At 40.8% G+C, this 22,264-nt stretch overlaps 1 protein-coding gene across 4 annotated transcripts in view; it reads right to left on the bottom strand.

Moving 5' to 3' along the window:
• LOC120540082 (sialic acid-binding Ig-like lectin 13) overlaps positions 1-22,264 on the bottom strand; it is a 47,744-nt gene that overhangs the window by 14,304 nt on the left and 11,176 nt on the right. For 2 of the 4 annotated variants that reach the window (XM_039770560.1, XM_039770559.1), the window contains exons 3-7: positions 18,915-19,268; positions 15,577-15,870; positions 12,129-12,389; positions 6,787-7,047; positions 3,312-3,572 (exon numbers count right to left, since the gene is read on the bottom strand). In XM_039770560.1, coding sequence (XP_039626494.1) covers positions 3,312-3,572; positions 6,787-7,047; positions 12,129-12,389; positions 15,577-15,870; positions 18,915-19,268 — 1,431 coding nt within the window. The remainder of the gene's footprint in view (positions 1-3,311; positions 3,573-6,786; positions 7,048-12,128; positions 12,390-15,576; positions 15,871-18,914; positions 19,269-22,264) is intronic. The other 2 variants (XM_039770563.1, XM_039770562.1) reach the window with 2 other exon arrangements.

Raw genomic sequence — 22,264 nt, 5'->3', positions numbered from 1 at the left:
CTTCAATTCAGAAATGTTTGATCCCGTGTGGTTTCAGTTTCCGATTTAACAGCATAGCCATGTCTTGTTTAATGAAGGCATACTGTTCCGACCAAAGCATTGGTAATTAATATCGCTGCTAAGAGGCTTGACGTATGTCAGGGGGCGGGGCCTCTGTGTATGATGTCATTTTCACCACACTGACTTTGGATACGAGGCAGAACATCGGAATCGCTGCATTCTGTGTGTAGTGTGTAGTGAAAGCCTAGCCATGTGGCAGCAGAACACACAGATGTTCCTTTGTTTCATTTTCACAGCGATGACCCATAAAGTATACACCTGACCTGAAGTAACCTACCAAAAGCTAACTAATTAAAACTTTTTATAAGATTAATTAAAATCATTGGTTAATTCAGGATGGTAGTACTGAGGAGATAATAGTAGGATAGTGCTCAAATAGTTAGGTGATCATGTAGTAATTTGGATAGATTTAGTGATCCTTGTAAAATAAAAATATTATGACGGAAAAAGTGTACCCATGCATTGCTCAGATCCCCTAACCTAACCTAACATTAGCATAACACATTTACCGTATAAATGGATAATAATTATTGAAATACATTAATAATAAGTCATCCATCCATCCATTATCCAACCCGCTATATCCCAAGTACAGGGTCATGGGGGTCTGCTGGAGCCAATCCCAGACAACACAGGCGCAAGGCAGGAAACAAACCCCGGGCAGTACGCCAACCCACCTCAGGGCGCACACACACACCCACGCACCAAGCACACACTAGGGATAATTAAGGATCGCCTATGTACCTAACCAGCATGTCGTTGGACTGTGAGAGGAAACCGGACTGTGAGAGGAAACCCACGCAGACACGGGGAAAACATGAAAACTCCACGCAGGGAGGACCCAGGATGCGAACCCAGGTCTCCTATCTGCAAGCGAGCAGCACAACCCACTGCGCCACTGTTCCGCCCATAATAAGACATGAAAAACAAAATGAATAGTGTCATAGCACCGCTTACGACTGCATTTGGACGTAATTCGGTTTTATTTATTGTACCTCTGCCATTAAAGTGCAATGGCATGACGTTGGTAACAGTGTCGCGACTCTATTTGAGCAAAAATGCAGGCGCTTTCCACGTTTTGAACATACAGCTGGATAACTGCTGCAGCACGAGTAACGTGAGAAATGTATTTTTTCCATGGATGCTTTTTACATCGTTTACATTGTGAAGCATCGGTTACTATTTTCTTGTATAATAATTGTTATTCTTTCTCTTCCGCATGAAAGCGTTAGATTTAAAAGTTTTTCTCAGTGGTCACTACAAACTGCAATGGGGTAAGTAACACATGTAATTTTTGAATGGTGTATTCGTTTCGTCCTGTCTGGAAGCATTTTCATGCATTAATTCCGTTCACACCTGCCTGCCGTTATTATTTAATTATTAATATCTAGTGAAAATGAATATCACTCGACTCATTTCCTATCGCACGTAGACATTTTGATGAGCCACCAGATGTGTTCTGGTAGTATCATACCACTTTGCCAATTATAATGACAATCTTGTCAATCACAATCCTAAGGATGCATCGTAGGCAGAAGAAAACTTGAAACTCCATAGCAGTTGAAGCCTGCAAATACTCATCTTCATCTGCAGGGATCAAGAAACAACACACTCAGACTGAGGACCTCTGTAATGTTCATTTTGACTTTAAGTATTTTGGCTTTGTCAATCAGTTGCATTGGATTTTTTGTAGCACTGCCACATAGTGCATTCTTTTCTGATGTATGAGAGAGATGGGCAACGCTTAATGACAGCTCATTACTGTGATTGCTCACAGTTCGGATATTGGGGACTCAAGGGACACCTTTGTTGTTGCCACCAGAAGCCCTTGAAAAGGACTATAGAGTAGCAAGAAGAAGGAGACAGACAGCTACATAGATTCATTTCAGCATCACGGTTTCAAAAAGGACATATTGTCTTGTGCATTGTGCAACAACATCTCCTGCTGATAAAAGACTTGGCAGACCATTGATGGAGAGTTTGAGGTGATAAATGTGACCACCTCAGGTAGCGCATTTAGTAATCAGCTGCAGTAGCATGAGAAGGACCCTGTCTGGATGGCATTGAACGGTAGCACCAGAATGCTAAACCCGGTAAGGCAGCAGCAGATTTTCATGTCGAGGAGTGTGCCGGGTACAGATGCTCCCACCTTCTTCACCGGCCTTTTCACATTCCATGTTTGCCACCATTAACTGTTAAACTGGACTTTTCTTGGTTTTGTCTGAACGGTCTGTTTCTGTAGATCCCCTGTAAAATTCACTGAGCTACGAACTCAAAGGGATTTTTGTTAAGAGATTTGCGGGGACCGTTTTGTTGAATATGTAATTTATGTCATCTTTGTTCATATTTTATTAGAATGCTTAAAACATTAATTAGCTTTTTGCTTTTTTTATTTTTGTTTGGATATTATGAAGAGATAAGGATGAAGAACAAAGCGAGAGTACAGTGAGGGTGTTGTCCTTCTTTCGAGCTTTCGAGGTGAAGAATTGTAACAGGTCACCCTTCGACATTTGGCCGTACTTTTTCACTGCGACCTGCTTCCTCTTTTTGAATCCTCTGTTTTCTGTTCATTTTTTATTTATAATTTTTTTGTTTAAACACACCTGGTGAATATTTAAAATAGGCCTGAATCGTCCCACAAGATAGACATACTCCAGCCAGGGGGATTCAAATGTCTCTTTTGTTTCAATTGTGTTCATTGTTTATGTTCGCATTGTTGATTATTTAGTTTCTTTATTTTTCTAAGTATATGTTACTATCTGATATGTGTTCTGTGGGTGGTTCCCTGAGAGGCGGGACCACCTACCTGTCACTCTTCACACCTATAAAGGCTGGGAAAAACTCACAGTCCCTTGCGGTTCATTGTGAATGTACTTGTGGAGTTTGTGAGTTCTCCTGTGTCTATTGCTCTTTTTTGATTGGATTTTGTGACCTTTCACTTTGCCTTTTGACCATTTTGTGATTTTCGTATTCCCTTACTTATTTTTGAAGGCATTACCTTCTGGGTTTTTGTGTTTTTGGGAGCTTTGCTGTCTTCAGCAAATTAACCTTTTTTATTTATGAAGGCTTGTTGTCCTTTTTTGTGACTAGCTGGGGTTTGATGGTTTGCCTCCTCTATTGGATATTTTGAGTATTTTTGGGGACTTTGTCTGCATGGGAACTCTCTAGCTCATAACATAAAGTCTCTTTTGGATTTCACATGAAATGAAATGCTGAATGAGAAAAACATTGAAAATGAGCTTCAAGCCAACCTTTAACAGGCATTACGATAAGCTGACTAACAGTTCCATAGTCATTTGTGGCTGTGCAAAGGATTGTTCCACCAACTTGCAGAGCTCCCTCGAATGTTCCCACGGACACGGTCCCCCGTCTCTCGATGTTGCTGCTGGACACTTCGCTATCTGACAAGTGCCATTTGATGTCAGCAGCCGGGTTGGAATCCACAAAACACTGACAAAACGTCCAGCTGCTGTTGGCGATGCATGTGGTGTTATTCAGAATTCTTGGTTTATCTGAAATGAATAATTAGAAGGAAATGATACATTTCTGTCGTCTCTCATTTTATTGTTGCAAAGTCACCACAATTTAATATACGACGTGGCAATTCAGTTGACAAAAAAAATTAAACAACTAGCTTATCTTGACATGTCTACCTGATGCCATCTTAACTGCGCAGAGAGGAAGTCAGTGACTTACACTTGTAATGATGAAACAGATACAATGTGGCGCTATTGATAACGTCTCTGGTTAAAGTTGATGTTACTTATGGTACACAGGAAGAGGAAGCAGGAGAGCTTCAGTTTCAGTTTTTACAGACGGCAGCAAAAAACAATGTCATGAAACTTAGCGGGTTAGACATCTGCCTACTTCTCTTCTGAATTTCTTGATCAGCAAGGCCAGTGACCCCTCAGAGAAGGAGAAGCATACTTCTGGAGGGGTCATTTAACATTGTGGATCCGGAAGCTTGGATGGTAGTTTGGCAACAAGACAATGATTGGAGACAATTCTTCCAAACATATCATGCCAATCTCTATTCACCACTTTGTAAATTGTTGTTATGAATCTGGGGAAAGAAAAACTTTCTAATGTTTGGGCAACATGCCATTAAAAATGCTATTTTTTAAAATGTTACGTACCCCATACAGTTTGTAATAATGGCTGAAACCAAATGTTTTTAAGAATAAACTAAATATTATTTAAACTTAATGGAGTCGATTGGTGATGAGTGCTTTACAGTGCCAAATGATGTGAAAATAGTCCATGAAAAATTTAAAAAGAATTCTCACCTAACTCATCTTATATATAAACGTCTACAGTACGCGTGGAAGTGTGTGTGTCTGTCTGACCCGGAAGTGTGAGGCTACAGCGTGAAGCTCAAAGAAGGCGACTCTCTTAGCTGCTAATACACAAGCGAGACGAGCACTTCGGCAAAATGAAAACCGCTGAGGAACAAGGACCTCAGTTAGCCGCTGATGCACAATCGATGCAATTGATTGATTGAAGTGCCAGAATCCACAGTTTCTAGGAGCCTGGGCTTTTTACAGCCTGGGCTTACACAGCTAATATCTCGTAATTATTATGTCTGATATCCATTTGTATGGACAATACGTGTAAAAGGTGTGTCTGTTTTGCTAAAATATTATTAGCTAGATAGCTGACGCCCACTGTAGCATACGGCAGTGTAAGAATAGGAACGGAAAACGGTGCATTGCCTTGTGTCAAGAAATAACCCAATGATAGAAACAGACAGTTTCTGGATCCCGGAATAGAGACAAAGTGGTTCAAAAACCCGTCGACAGAGAAGATACTGTCGTTCATTTTATAACTAAGGCTTAGGAAACAACCGTCACAGCATAATGAAAATAGCAAGGTGTATGGCAGGCCGCAGGCAGCGTAGGGAAGGGTTTGGAAGAGGATGAATAGGAATCGAGAAATGCCATGTCGGCTGCGTGTGAGCGGGACCGGCTTTGAAGAGGAAGGAACGCGGTAGTCCGAAGGAGGAATAGGAATCAAGAAAAGCAGCATGGGGGGTGTTTGGGAGGCCGCAGGCAGAATGGGGAAGAGTTTGGAAGAGGACGAATAGGAATCGAGAAATGCCGTGTCGGCTGCGTGTGAGCGGGACCGGCTTTGAAGAGGAAGCAGGACGAACCAGAAGAGAGATATATATAAGAAATATTCAGTAAAATTCCTGCTCTTGCCATATTTTGCTCAATCGTATTCTTAATAAGTCCTTCCATTAAAGTACCTTTGATGCACATTATGTTTACTGGCCTATAGTTGCTTGGATCTACCTGGTCACCTTTTTCTCTATAATGGGAAAATATTTGCTATTTTTCAGTCCTTCAGAATTTCCTCAGTGTGCAGTGACCGCCTAAAAATATGCGTGAAAGGTTTTATATCTGTACTCGCTAACCTCCTTAAGAACTCAACGGTAAATCCTGGTGATTTGTTTCATTTCAGCCTGTTTAATCTAAGCAGCTCTTCTCTCTCTACATTTACTTCCTTAGTAATCCCTGTTACTACTGGGGGGTTATCTACCTCCTCACCTAAGAAAAGTTTTAAACTCAAAACGTTTAATCTTATTGTTTCTTTATGAAGAAGAGAAATTAAAAGTTTTATGATTTTATACAGATGAATGGTGGCTAATGTTGTACAATGTCAAATGATATAAAAATGTCCAAAGATAAAGGAAAAGAAAAAAGTAAAGTGACTCATGTCACATGATCTACACATCAGTTATCCAGTCCTATGCGTAACACCGTGTCAAAGGAATGCATTTTTGCGTTGCGCCCTCTCCCACCATAACTTGTCGTCTATGAGGGAGGAGTGGAAGCTTTAGATTGGTCAAAATTTTTAATCTCCAGTTTTTTGACGAATCTCAACATTTTAAGGTTCCCCGATACTGAAAACAACGATATCTTGATGATGGGTGTGTGTCTGTCTGGGTATCTGTGTGTCACAGTTTCTTGAGGACGCTCTAGAGTTAAAACTGGGAGTTAAAAAGGAGATTGTGGGTTCGCTTCCTGGGTCCTCCCAGTGTGGAGAGAGCTTTGAGTAGTGAGAAAAGCGGCATAGAAATGTAAAGAATTATTATTATTAAAATGGCTGGATGGAAAAATACCAAACTTGAAACATAAGCCTGTTATGAGGTGACGATGTGCCGATTAGTTTTTGAGCCAAATTGTGCAAGAGAAAGAGGCATTCTAGAGGGACCCTCAAACACCATAGTTTAACAATTCATTATGAATTCTTCTCGTCAATTGCTCTCATAATGACATATTTTATGATCAGAAAGATCAGCATCACAGCGATAAATAATTACTGAAATGTCATAAAAGTGTTCGGGTAATTTAGTTCCTAGGTAGGCGTAAAGTCTACTGACACTCATGTCCGAATTTTCTCCTAAAAAATCCCTAAATAGATGAAAATCAGCACACATTATACACAGGAAACTAAATTCACATGGAAAAAAATTGGCAGAAATTAAATTTTCTAATAACTGAAATTTATTTTTAAAATAAAGGTTAGTTACAAACATGCAAAAAACAGTTTAGGGAAGTAACGATTAAAAAAGAACCTGTAATGGCATTCAAAAGTTTTCCAAACATATGGAAATCATAACAAGAGCTGTCATTTCTCCTACCACAGAAAGACGACAAACAAATTGAGAAAAAAATAAAATCGAAACTGAAACTAATATGCTAATGTACAAGTAGACAAGCCTACCTTTAACAGGCAGAGTGATCGGCCGTTTGACAGTTCCATAAACGTTTGTGGCCACACAAAGGATTGTTTCACCGACATTCAGAGGTCCCTCCAGTGTTCCCACTGACACTGATCCCTGCCGCTCAATGCTGCTGCTGGGCACTTTATTATCTGCAAAGTGCCATTCGATTTTGGCAGGAAGGCTGGAGTTCACAAAACACCGACAAAATGTCCCGCTGCTGTTGCCGATACACGTGGTATTGTTCAGAATTATTGGTTTATCTGAAATAAATATTCAGAAGGAAACCATGGACTGTTGTGTTCCACGTGGTCTGCAATGTAATTAAACTCCAAATACATAGAATTGAATAAAAACAACATGGGAATTGAAGTGACCAAGAAACTAAATAAATAAGGAGCTCAGGTCGGCACTCCATCGGACGTAAACAACGAGAATCCTGTCTTCTCACGGGAGGAGCTTCTTGACTCGCACCAAAATAAATCGCCATTCTCACCTATTCTTTATAACGCTCTTATTTATACATTTGGGTTTTAATCAGCCAGTCAACCCCTCAAGAGTTCTTTCTTTTATAACGAGCAGCATCTCTGTAGAGAATCAGCCGGCTGAATAAAAAAATAAAATCGCTTTCTTCAAAGTATAAAACTGTAGTGTTGAGTTGTTTTGTTTTTATAGCAGTCGTGTTGCGATCAAGTCAAGCTTTCCTAAAAGTTGACTGAAAATGCAAAAAGACAATGTCCCCCTCTGGGATTAACAAAGGGTTACAAATCAAATCAAAAGGTCAATGAACTTCTAACGTGAGATGGAAGTGTTTTATGGGTAAACCCTGAAGGATAATCAGGGCAGATCGGGAGTCGGCAGCCAAATCTCTAAGAAATCCGCAAAAATAATCAGATGAGATGAGCCAGTGGTCCAGACGTAGAAGTCAAAAAATGTTGGAAAAGCAATCCCAAGACAATAGTTTTGCCAAGTTTTTTTTTTTTTTCCTTTGAGACAAAGTTAAGACAACAATAGTGATTAGGGCTCGGCCTTAAATAAGATGGTCGATACATCTAAGACTTCGAATGCAGGCAGGTACACGTGTAGGACACACTTTCCAGTGATGTGTGGCATCATAGCAGCCAGACTGAGGATGTCATCAATTCCGTGCCTTATAAGAATACGATAAAATTACAAAGATAAAAAAAGAAGCTAACAATTTAAATATTTGACTCAGTGTGGCCAACAGAAAAGCACTAATTCAATTCAATTTTATTTGATTTATTGTCACTGTGCCTTACACCTCACAAAAGGTAATCCCATGGCTCTAAGATTCCAAATACTAACTGAGGAACTGGACCACAATGCAGCCTTCATAGCAGAGTCCGCAAAGGCTTGCTTTACATACAAAGTAAACAACAACAACATTTATTTATATAGCACATATTCATACAAAAAAAAATGTAGCTCAAAGTGCTTTACAAAATGAAGAATAGAAAATTAGAAGACATAATAAAAAATAAAAATAAGTCAACATCAATATGCAGTTATGATAAACAGTTTTTATGAAATGTTTCTGTGCTTCCCTGAACAGAATTAATTTATATATGCATCTGTTTGGGGTTCTAGAACCCAAACATTATGCAAATGACATTTGCTTTGTTACAAGGCATTTCGAAAAATGTGAACTATTCTAGTGCTGTGCTGTGATGCCATATTTGTTTTGTTATGGGCGCTGACATTTCAGAACACTCACATCAGGAATATCTGTGACGATGTTGTAGAGCAGGGGTGCCCAATGCATCGATCACGATCGACCGGTAGATCGCAAAGGTAGTTCGCGTTGCATTTTTTTAAACGTTAGTCTATCATATATCCTCCTTATCCCATTTGCCACTTGATTGACATACAGGGCGGCCAGTCTGAGATCTCTTGTCTTCTAACACACTGGTCATCCCGCACGCACGATCAAATGCGCGAGCTACTGCATAACTCCGGCTGTGATCTAGTTAGCCTTCCAATTTATATCGACTAAAGAAGGGGTTTAAAAAAAAAATTGTTTGGGGAGGGTATGTGGAATTAGAAGAGGATTTTTTTTCTCTCACAATGTCACAATCGAAGTGCGTTTGTCAGATCTGTCAAACTATCATTGCTATTCCAAACAAGGAAAATGTGGAAAGGCACTTTCGAACCGTTCATAAAAACTACGAAACTGACTTCCTTCCGAAAAGCGATCTACGAAAGAGAAAAGAATGGAACTAAAATCGCAGTTAATCGGACAGACGTCATTTTTCACTCGGCTGAATTCAAAAGCTCCTTGACTGCATTATTCGGCTCTACTTATTTATGCGAGTCAGCCTTTTCCCATATGAAGATTATTAAATCCAAATACTGTACGGTCCATAAATGTATTGAATTGTTATTGTGCCATAAAGGTTATTCAGTTATGCAATTACGACAACATATATTTTATGTATAAAGTATACTCAGTATATATGTATCAGTATGGGACAGGGGACAAAATGATCAAATATGGGTCATGTCCCATATATAAGGGACGTCTGGCAACCCTACCCCAAGAGGAAATTAAACCTTACAGAAGTTTGAAAGAGAGAAAGCAAAACATTTAAATAATATATAAATAACTAGGGGGGTCCGCCCCCTGCTCGCTTCGCTCGCCAACCCCTGGCTTTGGTTAACTGGATATACAATTTAAAGAGATTATTTCATTTCATTCATTTTTAATTTCTTGGTATGTGCCAGTAATAAAGCTGTAGTGAATGAGTTCTGTCCTATAAGCCAGCTGCTGCTTGTGCCGAGCTGCGTGTTCTGCTGCATGTCGATCATTTAAAAACCTGTACAGCAGCTGTCTTTTTGTCTCATTTCCTTGTCTCGTGTGATGCTAAAATGTCTCAGAGAAATTGTTTGTAAGTAGGGTGTGATGTGCAAGTAGTCTTCAAAGAATGACTTCAAAGTGTCTTCGAGAAGATCACGTCTCAACCCAAGTTTTTTTTTATTATAATAGAGAGATAAAACAAACAGCAATCCCCTAAACACACGTAAGAATTTCTGGCTTCAATACTGGAGAACTGCTGGAATCTATAACGGGGCTCTGAGTGGCAGTGAGATGGCCACACCTGTCCAGATGTTCATTTGAATAAAGCATCTCCAGTATGTCCAGCTTTGCTCTGCTTATTAGATACTTTGAGGCTTACTTAGCGATTATAATTTTTGCCGACTTTTTATTCTGAACTTGGCTCGTTCCATCACTAGCTTTCAAAACACCCGTACTGTCTCACTCTGAGTCACCATGCATGTGTAACACATTAAAAAATATCATAAAACTTTTATTGAGTTCACAGCAAGATTATATAGAAATGATGGATGGTAAGTTAAAAGAGGTTATGGATATACATGCTGTGGGCCCATTTTTAAAATACCGGGCACAGTTGGGCCTCCTTGTTATATGAAGGATATAACTGCAACTGAGGAAGGTCCGAGAAGTGACTTATTCTAGGACTGCTATGTCTGGAAACCGAAGGAAAACTGAATGAGCTCATCTTATCAGGCTCAGCATACCGAGATGACATGATAGTCATGGTCAGTGGACATGGGCATGGGCAAGTGTCCTTGTACACTCACCTAAAGGATTATTAGGAACACCTGTTCAATTTCTCATGAATGCAATTATCTAATCAGCCAATCACATGGCAGTTGCTTCAATGCATTTAGGGGTGTGGTCCTGGTCAAGACAATCTCCTGAACTCCAAACTGAATGTCAGAATGGCAAAGAAAGGGATTTCAGCAATTTGGAGCATGGCATGGTTGTTGGTGCCAGACGGGCGCTCTGAGTATTTCACAATCTGCTCAGTTACTGGGATTTTCACGCACAACCATTTCTAGGGTTTACAAAGAATGGTGTGAAAAGGGAAAAACATCCAGTATGCGGCAGTCCTGTGGGCGAAAATGCCTTGTTGAGGCTAGAGGTCAGAGGAGAATGAATGGGCCGACTGATTCAAGCTGATAGAAGAGCAACTTTGACTGAAATAACCACTCGTTACAACCGAGGTATGCAGCAAAGCATTTGTGAAGCCACAACACGCACAACTTTGAGGTGGATGGGCTACAACAGCAGAAGACCCCACCGGGTACCACTCATCTCCACTACAAATAGGAAAAAGAGGCTACAATTTGCACGAGCTCACCAAAATTGGACAGTTGAAGACTGGAAAAATGTTGCCTGGTCTGATGAGTCTCGATTTCTGTTGAGACATTCAAATGGTAGAGTAAACAGAATGAGAACATGGATCCATCATGCCTTGTTACCACTGTGCAGGCTGGTAGTGGTGGTGTAATGGTGTGGGGGACGTTTTCTTGGCACACTTTAGGCCCCTTAGTGCCAATTGGGCATCATTTAAATGCCACGGGCTACCTGAGCATTGTTTCTGACCATGTCCATCCCTTCTTGACCACCATGTACCCATCCTCTGATGGCTACTTCCAGCAGGATAATGCACCATGTCACAAAGCTCGAATCATTTCAAATTGGTTTCTTGAACATGACAATGAGTTCACTGTACTAAAATGGCCCCACAGTCACCAGATCTCAACCCAATAGAGCATCTTTGGGATGTGGTGGAACGGGAGCTTCGTGCCCTGGATGTGCATCCCACAAATCTCCATCAACTGCAAGATGCTATCCTATCAATATGGGCCAACATTTGTAAAGAATGCTTTCAGCACCTTGTTGAATCAATGCCACGTAGAATTAAGGCAGTTCTGAAGGCGAAAGGGGGTCAAACACCGGATTAGTATGGTGGTCCTAATAATCCTTTAGGTGAGTGTATGTGTGGGTGTCTCTTTGTGTTAGTGTGCACACAATTAATGGGCATAACCTCCACAATGAATATGCATGTCAGTAGAAAGTAGGAAATGACATCAAGGCAACATGTTTAGGAGTTAGAAGTGGAAATGGAGGATATGATAGACCTGATTAGGAAAACTATGTGCCCTACCAGCACCTCCAGATGGCGAATTATTGAAAGACTTTCTCAATTTTTTGGTGGAAGACAATCATCCACATAATAATCCATTATGTTTCTCCTGTTTGCTTCTCAAGGCTATGCTATTTTGATTCAGTTTTTCGTCCCTGTTTCAACAGCATCAATGTGTGGGACATCGTTGATCAACATTATATAAGATGCTTTGCATGTGATTCTCGACATCCAACCTTTGGATAGTCAAAAATAAATGCTAATCATTTTCTTTGGTTCAGTTTTGGAAATTGAATGTAATCACCTGTGTCCTTAGACTTCACACGAAATGAAATGCTGAGAAAAAGAAGGATGCTAAGGTTCAAGCCTACCTTTAACAGGTAAGGTGATGGTGTGCTCGGCAGTTCCATGAGGATTTGTGGCCAAACAAAGGATCGTTTTGCCAACGTGCAGAGCTCCCTCTAGTGTTCCCACTGTTACGGTTCCTCGCCACTCGGTGCTGTTGCTGGGAACGTCGTTATTTGCAAAGTGCCATTTGATGTCGGCAGGTGGATTGGAGTCCACAAAGCACTGACAAGATGTCCAGCTGCTGTTGGTGGTACAGGTTGTGTTTTTCAGAATTATTGGTTGATCTGAAATTAAGAAAAAGACTATAAACGTCTGTGATGCGCATGGATAACAGTTCAAATGAACAGTTGATTTTCCAAAGACACATAATTTAACATATAACAATTCTGCCACTGCAAAAATAGAACAAAATGATAAGCTTGCCCGATGTAAAGAGTGAGCTTCTTATTTCCACACGGGTAGCCCACTGACTTCAGCAAATAAATCGTCTTAAACATCAGTGGTGGGCAACCATTTTGACCGGTGGCCTGATTTTTGACAAGTGGTCTGGTTCGTGGACCTCTACGGGAAACGACGTATAACGATGAGAGCAGGAGTTTGTATTCGGGGGGGTACGGGGGGGTCCCATGGAATTTCAGGTGGCTCGTTCAGTTAACGTTACATCAAAGAATACAGGAGTCCACCATAGAATTTTCGGCTGATTGATTGACATTACAGAGAAGACGGCAGGGAAACGTGGACTTTCAAGCAGCGACAAGTACCTCATTAAATTAAGAACAGGTTATACTTTTGAGTTTTGAAGATGCTGGATTTATTAAACATGGAGAACACCACAGACCATCAACATTCATAGCCTGCTTTCCAGGGGGCTGGCAGTGGGGACGGACAGCATTAACATACGTGGCATGCCTGATTTTCACGGACCTGCCAAACATTTCAATGGACCACTGCTGGTACTTTTACTGACAGTTGGGAAGCACCGTCCTTCATGACGTTCTTTATTTTGTATGTGTTTGCTTATCAGACCATCAGTATGAAATCAACAAACGAGACCCCTTAGCAAAGCACGCTCATGTGTTTAGCTAATAGCTAAGCTGTCCCAATATATCATCCAGATTCATCTTAAAAGGTTTCTGCTTCAATTCCATGTCTCGGTAGTTTGTTCCAGATTCCCATCAATCAGCCATTGATCCAGCAGCTCTGTACTGCTATGGCTAACAGTGCAACTCAGCCGGCTGAACAGAAAAAGAATACATTTTCTTCAAAGCATAGAAGCATAGTGTTAAATAGTTTAAGGTTTAGAATGAAAGCGTAGTGACTGATTTTAAATATAAACTTCTACGTGTGGAAGTCTGTCTGTCTGTCTGTCTGTCTGTCTGTCCGGCCCGGAAGTGAGAAAGCTACAGTGTGAAGCTCAAAGAAAGTGACTCTGTTGCTAAAGGTAAACCGCAAAGAAAAGAGAAACTCGCTGAGCCGCTGATACACAAGTGAGGTGAGCGCATCGGGAAAACAAATCCTCCTAGGAGAGAGAAACTCGCTTAGCCGCTGATATACAAGCGAGACGAGTGCATCGGCAAAACAAATCTTGCTTGGAGAGAGACACCCAGAGTAGTTCCTTTCAATTTCCTGATATCTCTACATTTCAATTGTTTTTTCAGATGATTTCAAAAGTTTCTAGCACCCTAGGCTTTTTATAGCATGGGCTTACACGGCTTCTTCTTCTTTTTCTTCTTTCAGCTGCTCCCGTTAGGGGTCGCCACAGCGGATCATCGTCTTCCACATCTTCCTGTCCTCATCTTTTTGCTCCGTCACCCCCATCACCTGTCTTTCCTCTCTCACCACATCCATAAACCTTCTTTTAGTCCTTCCTCTTCTCCTCTTACCTGGCAGCTCTATCCTTAGCACCCTTCTCCCAGTATACCCAGCATCTCTCCTCTGCATGTCCAAACCAACACAATCTCGCCTCTCTGACTTTGTCTCCCAACTTGAGCTGACCCTCTAATGTCCTCACTTCTAATCCTGTCCATCCTCGTCACACCCAATGCAAATCATAGCTAGTCTGTTTATAAACAGTCACGTGAAAACGTAAGAACATCCTTATTTATTATCTACCGTCTACCACTTGGTGATATTTTTAGGAGAGCTGGTATTCAGTTTCATTGCTACACTGATGACACCCAGCTGTAGACATCTACCAAGCCTAATCCTCTCCTTCCTCCTTTCATCCTTGCCTTGCTGAAACAAAAGTGCAGCTCTCTCCTTCAATTGTCTCCAACGTAATAATGATAAAACTGAGGTTCTCCTCATTGGCACTCTCGGTAGACCTGACAGTTTTTCTTTGGATGGTTCTATTCCTTCTCCTTCTCCTTCTCCTCAGGTTAAGAACTTGGGTGCCGTCCTTAACAGCACTCTGTCTTTCAAATCACGCATTAATAATATTACCCGGTCTGCGTATTTTCACCTTCGTAATATAAGCTGTCTCCATTCATTTCTTACACCTAATTGTACCGCTATCCTTGTTTGTGCTCTGGTTTGACTTCCTCATAAGATTTTGCGTAGGCTTCAGACTGGTTCAGAATTGTGCTGCTTGTGTCATTTCCAGAACCACCTCCAAGGAACACATTACTGTACTCCAATTCTAGGTGAGATATTGCATATCAATTTAATAACTTTAATCGCTATTAACAGTCAAAGCTCTTCATAATCTGGCACCCCAATATCACTCAGCTCTGTCACACATTTATACACCTGATTGTACTCTTAGATCTTCTCCTTGTTTATGTCTTCTGCTCACTGATCCACCACGGGCTCCAGCTCTTTTAGCTTCATTGCTGCTCGTCGCTACAACTCGCCTTCCTTGCGATATCCGCAGCAGTGATTCACGTCCCAATTTCAAATCCAGACTTAAGACTTACCTTTTCAGACTTGCCTATTTCCCTGATTTTGCTTCTTGACTGTTTGTTTTTTGCACTTTTATGTTTATATTTTATATAAAGTTGCTATTATGCTTATAATGTCAGGCAACAGAATAGGCAATTAAGTTCAATTTCATTATATTTAGACCCTTATTAGCTATTTGTATTATCGTTTTTGTTTTTTTATTTACCCTTCTTGTACATGTTTTGGCTATTTTTTTGAAATTTTCTTCCTAACCTTATCAACCGGTCAGACACACAAATACACAGATACTTGTGCTAATATTAATGTGAATAGGCTGATTTCTATGCATTCGGCTGATCCTCTCTGTCGGACAATTCAAAGTTAGCGTTTGCAGTGCACCATCTATTCAAATGTACTTTGTAAGGCATGTAGTAATAAAATGCATATTGTTTTTCATTCCAACAGATGGTGCATTTCAAACATTGGCACTGCTTTTACATATCCAATACCAAATGACATATAACAGCCCAGAGACATACTGACCGGGGCAGACACACAGACCCTTGTCCTTTCATTAAGGCGCATACTCACACGTGACATGCAGAACGACAGATGTCTCCACTTGTATCCCACCCCAGTATCTAACTTTGCATGTCAGTTTCTCTCCATGCTGTCTTGCCTCTGGGATGAGAGTAATGGATGATGCCAATTTCCATTGAGCGTCTTTGGCAGCCAAGTGCTGGACTTTGCTTTCGGTCGTGTTGTAAGTCCAGGTGATTTTAGGGGGGTGAGTTGGGCAGGTGTGCCATACCACGCATAAGGCAACAACGGCGACACCCGCCTGCAGATCGGTTGAGACAATCAAGTCAGGATCGTCTGGGAGGCCTAAAATCAAAAACACATCATTCAATATGAATCAACTTCTACTTTAACCTGGGTGGTCTTCTCATGCTGTCTATACCTTTCTGGAAACTCAAGGCAGTGGACCCTCCCAATGCCACCCACCTCAGAACAGAAGTGCTGTAAACCCACTAAACCAGCAGTGCTAAGAGCTTGGCAGTGCCCATAATTAAAGAAAGACACCCTGTGTTGGAATTAAACACAATTTGTTAACCAAAGCCATTTTTTAACCTCTTGCAAAGTTTGAGTTTCATAACTTAATATTCCCAAGTCCATCTGATCCATCTGAGGATAGATTTACCTGATTTCCAAAAAATAATCTCTCAATTAAAACCCTCCACCTGCGTCCTTGATCCAGTACCAACAAGGTTTTTCAAAGAAGTATCAGACGTGCTAATTGATAAAGTTTTTGACATAGTTAATTCGTCATTAGATACGGGGGTCTTCCCAGACTGTCTTAAGACTGCTGTAGCTAAACCCCTTCTTAAGAAACATAATCTCGACCCTCGGCTCTTGAAAATTTTAGACCCATCTCTAACCTGCCTTTCTTAAGTAAAGTTCTGGAGAAGGCAGTCATTATGCAGTTAAATGACCACCTCAAGAAACCTGCTATTCTTGATAAATTTCAGTCGGTTTTAGAACAAATCACAGCACAGAAACTGCACTCGTTAAAGCAGTAAATGACTTGCGGGTGAATGCAGACAGAGGCCATTTATCTGTTCTCATCCTCTTAGATCTGAGTGCTGCATTTGACACCATTGATCACAACATTCTTAGAAATCGCCTTAGTCAATGGGTGGGCCTCTCTGGCAGGGTCTTAAATTGGTTTGAATCCTACCTGGCAGGGAGAAAATTCTTTGTTAGTTGTGGTAATCAACTCAAAGACACATGATATCCGATATGGTGGTCCACAAGGCTCTATCCTGGTCCGCTGTTATTCTCAATCTACATGCTTCCGTTAGGTCAGATTATCTCAGGGCACAACGTGAGCTACCACAGCTATGCTGATGACACACAGCTGTACTTATCAATAGCACCTGATGACCCCGACTCTCTCGATTCACTAACACAATGTCTTACTGGTATTTCTGAATGGATGAATAGTAACTTTCTCAAGTTAAATAAAGAGAAAACTGAAATCTTAGTGATTAGCAATAATGGATACAATGAGGCTATTAGAAATAAACTGGATACATTAGGATTAAAAGTCAAGATGGAGGTAAAAAGCTTAGGGGTGATTGTTGACTGTAATCTGAATTTTAAATTGCATATTAATCAGATCACTAGAACAGCATTCTTTCACTTAAACATAGCAAAAGTTAGACCTCTTATATCACTGAAAGATGCTGAGAAATTAGTTCACGCGTTTGTTGTCAGTCGACTAGATTACTGTAACGCACTCCCAAAAAAGACATAAATCATTCGCAATGAGTTCAGAATGGAGCTGCTCGAATCCTAACTAGGAAAAGAAAATCTGAGCACATCACAGTTTTGATGTCACTACACTGGTTACCTGTGTCATTCAGGATTGACTTTAAAATACTGCTTATGGTTTATAAAGCCTTAAATAATCTGCCCCATTTTATATATCAGAATGTCTGACACCTTATATTCCAAATCGTAACCTCAGATCCTCAAATGAGTGTCTCCTTAGAATTCCAAGAACAAAACTTAAAAGAAGTGGTGAGGCGGCCTTCTGCTGTTATGCACCTAAAATCTGGAATAGCCTGCCAATAGGAATTCACCAGGCTGATACAGTAGAGCAGTTTAAAACACTGCTGAAAACACATTACTGTAACATGGCCTTCTCCTAACTTCACTTTAACTTAATCCTGATACTTTGTATGTTCAATTCATCATAATAACTATTCATGGTGGCTCTAAAATCCGGACTGACCCCAACTCTCTCTTCTGTTGCTTTTTTCCGGGCCTGCGCCACCACCACCTACTCAAAGCGTCATGATGCTCCAACAATGATGGATGGATTAAAAGCCAGAAGTCTACGTGACCATCATCATCAAGTGACTCCGTGAGAACCCTAAATCCAAAGAGGATTGTTTCATTTATGTGAGGTAGGATGCCCAGAGGGGACTGGGCCGGTGGTCTCGTGGTCTGGAATCCCAACAGATTTTATTTTTTTCTCCAGCCGTCTGGAGTTTTTGTTTTTTTTTCTGTCCCCCCTGGCCATTGGACCTTACTCTTATTCTAAGTTAATTAATGTTGACTTATTTTGTTTTCTTACTGTGTCTTTTATTTTTCTATTCTTTATTAAGTAAAGCACTTTGAGCTACTGTTTGTATGAAAATATGCTATAGAAATAAATGTTGTTGATCCAATATTTGTTCAGCTCATTGGGCGTCACTGCAATTTTACTTACCCAGGATGCGTATTACTGGAGTTCATGGAAAGCCTGCCTTCCACCTACCGCCGTTCTAAAGGGTCTTCACAAATCCGTCAGCTTAGGGTTATAGGGAGTCGGCACCGAACCCCATTCATTTTTTCACACACTTTGTTAATTTTGATTATTTTTCATAGAAATGTTCTGTTTTTTGTTGGGCTCTGATTTAAGGTTAACTGGTGACATCATTGGGCTGCCATTTTGGTTTTGATTTTCAATGTGAGGGTCACCCAGGAGTCTTTGGAGTCTTGGAATCAGAAGCAATTAATGGGTTACTGGAGTCAGAGTCCCAATCTGATTAAATGCAAATTGCAACCCTGGAGGGGGAGCCCCCTCTGCCACAGGGCACCTTCACACACACACACCCACCATCACAGTGGGCTGACTAAAGACCCCCATTGCCTTAATATTCACATCTTTCTGTTATGGATGGAAAACTGGAGTACCTGGAGTCACAACCTACAGAAACATGGAGGACATGCTAACGCAGTTCCTGATACTGTGATGCAGCAGAACTGACCACCATACTGACTTTACAGACAACAAAACTAATAAAAATAAAAATATGGAAGGAATGAAGCCCAGCATGCAATCTCATAGTTTTGAAATTCAGAATCGACGGAGCTCTCACCTTGAACTTTCACGGACACGACTTTGTTCAGAAAGCTGTAACTGTCGAGTCCGTGCACAATAATTCTGAAGTGTAGGGGGACGCCGTCCTTCGGCTGGACGTCCTTGATCTCCAGAGAGCAGTTGTTCTGGCCGATGTCGCCCACCAGCTTCATTCGGTCATTCGAAATCTGCGTGTTAAAGATTTCCTCCTCTGGTGATTTTTTCCAAATTGCTACCAGGTTTTCCGTTGGCTTTGGTGACCCGGGATACGACACCGTGCAAGGGATGACCACACAGGAACCTTTGAGGGCTCGGACACTTTCAGGGATATCTTGGACTTCCCACGTCTGGCAAAGGATACTGAAATAGAGAACTGAAAAATAAAAAGAGCAGACAGACGTCCATCACTTGCAAGGGTCTTACAAAATATGCAGCCTATGTTATGTGTACGTCCTTTATGATAACACACAATCTTTATTTTATGTAGTGACTTACAAATGTAATCCCAAGGAGCTTTGCAATACAGCACTTTAATACAAAGAAATGTTTAATCTTTAAACCTTGTGGTTTGAAATTCAGAGTTTTAGCCACTAGAGGGCCACACTGAACACAAAGTGCTGTCAAACGCTGTTGTGCTGCTGCTGCTGGGAGAGGCTTCAGCCCCCTTAACTCTGAATGGACTACGTGGGTTTGGGGAAGGCATAACATGCAAGCCCACCAGTCTGGGGTTCTTCTTCTGCCTTGATCTTGAAGCTATCTGGATAGGCTCCTCACTCCTCACAACTGCAGGTTTGGAAAAAAGATGGATGTCTAATCACAGATTAATTTACAGTGGAAAAGCAGACATACTGTACATGAAAGAAAGAAAGAAAGAAAGAAAGAAAGAAAGAAAGAAAGAAAGGGTGAAAATCTCAGGAGAACACCATGAAAAATAATGCAAATATGAACTCCAGGCAAAGTAGCTGAGCTGTTCCAGACAGAAATTTGGACTGTGGTGTGAAGCGCCCAGTGGACGGTGAGCAGAGTGCCTCTTCATTGTGGGGTTTAGGGGGGTGCAGCTCATTCTCTCTCTCAGTCTGCTCACAACACATAAATAAATATATTTTTGTGGTGTTGACTTGTCTTTTTTGTTTTAGACAGAAGGTGTCACTGAAGAGCAAAACTGGAAGAACTTTAATAAAGTCAGCTAAGAAGAAAAAAAACATGAAACAAGGCAGCAATACTGATGAACAAAGGAACAGCGTACTGCATTTGCAGGTTTGCAAAAGCAGAACATACGACAGACTGCTCTATTTTCGTTTTCCAGAGAACCAGTTTTGTAGATTTTTTGAAAACTGATTGGGAACTCAGAATTAGGTGTTACTGGGGAGGGTCTCAAGGCTTCATACACAGTAAACACGATGGTCACCAAAGTCAGGTCTGCCGTTTGTGGTACACCAGTCAGACACCCACAGAGGTCACTGAAGCACGGCCAAAACTACCTGCTCAACAAAAGAGCCTCCATCAGATGAAAACCCAACAAATCTAGGCCTTACTTTGTTTTGTGCCCATCATGTTTGAAGGGTGTGGCCTTATATAGTGCCTTTCATAACTATCAATCTATTATATAGTGCCTTTCATAACTATCAATCTATTATATAGTGCCTTTCATATCTATCTATCTATCTATCTATCTATCTATCTATCTATCTATCTATCTATCTATCTACCTATCTATCTATCTATCTATCTATCTATCTACAGGGTGGTCCAGATCTAATTATGAAAGGTGAACACATCACACCCGCTGTTCGACTGACAACCATCTCCCCACCATTTTGAAATGCAGGGCAGGTGCTGCCATCTATCAGCAACAAAAAGAATTTTTTGTGAATGCTCTATGTAATAAACTGAATAAGTTATAGCGTAATGAAAATTACATAATTAGACCTGGACCACCCTGTATCTATCTATCTATTATATAGTGCCTTTCACATCTATCTATCTATCTATCTATTATATAGTGCCTTTCACATCTATCTATCTATCTATCTATCTATCTATCTATCTATCTATCTATCTATCTATCTATCATACAGTTCACTTCCCATTTATCTATTATATAGTGCATTTCAAAACTATCTATCTATCTATTATATAGTGCCTTCCTCATCCATCTATCCATCAATCTATCTATCTATCTATCTATCTATCTATCTATTATATAGGGCCTCTCAAATCTATTTATCTATCATATACGTAGTATTATTGTATAGTAGACCCACACAGATAAGAAAATGTGATATTATGAGATGAGATCTATAAGGTCTTTTGAAGACCTGGACTTGGCTGTCCAAGTGGCTTCTCCATCACAGTAAGTCTATGGTCTGCAGTCCAGAGATGGACCTTTTTGGACCTTTTAGTTCTTCTATGCTCAGGTTCTTGTGCTGCTGTCTCTTTTCTTATCAAAATGAATAGAATGGCAGAATTTACTCCCATGGATTATTGACCCAAAGCATGAGGGCCTCTTTGTGAGGAAGGCCACAATCTAAATATGGGGCTCAGTGATGTCAGATACAGTAAGTTGACACTACAGTAGATCATCATTTTTAGGTCATGATATGAAAAACAAAAAAGTGAAAACAACTTACACCGCTTGAGTAATTTCTATTCCTCCACCTTAAAATATCTAATAAACCACTGAAAGCTCAGAAAAAGGAAGTTGAGCAGCTGTGGCCACGAACCCTTTGTGCTCAGAGCGACTCAAAATGAAACAAAAGATCTGCTCAGTTTAGGGGGCAGGAGACATGTGGCTGGGCAATCAAGAGAAACACATTCTGCCAAGAAATGCAATTAGGGCATAAGCACGCCACGCCCAATGCCACTTTTTACCATTAACGGGTGGGCATTGGCCCAGATACATATGTCTCCTTCCCAGAATTCCCTGCAGTAGACTCTTAAACCAAACACCCACTTGTACTTGAGCAGAATGGTGACAGAATTTCAGCTTTCAAGTGTGATGTTCTCTCCACAGGACGGGTTAATAAAACATAACTCACCTACGGTGGGCATTTGTTACATCACTGCCCATCAAACACTCTTTAAAAAAAATAATAGAAGACGTTATCCTTATATGGTGTCATCTAGAGCAGTGGCTCTCAAAGTGCTTTGGACTGAGGGTCACAATGTCAAAGTCAAAGATATGGAGGACCACCTCTGGCCGACAGCCACTTATTGCCATCAATTTTGCATGACACTGATCTCATTCTTTATTCTGTAAGGTACTTGTGTGAAAAATACGGTAATGACCTGACGAGTTGGCACACGGATACAAAAAGTGAGTTAGTAGGCCTGAGCGGGGCAGTTTATTTGGAGAGCACCTCCTTCATT

This window comes from Polypterus senegalus, chromosome 12 (genome assembly GCF_016835505.1).
Source record: "Polypterus senegalus isolate Bchr_013 chromosome 12, ASM1683550v1, whole genome shotgun sequence".
NCBI lineage: Eukaryota > Metazoa > Chordata > Cladistia > Polypteriformes > Polypteridae > Polypterus > Polypterus senegalus.
Note: the sequence above shows the minus strand (reverse complement) of the source record. Positions and strands in the feature narration are given on the sequence as shown.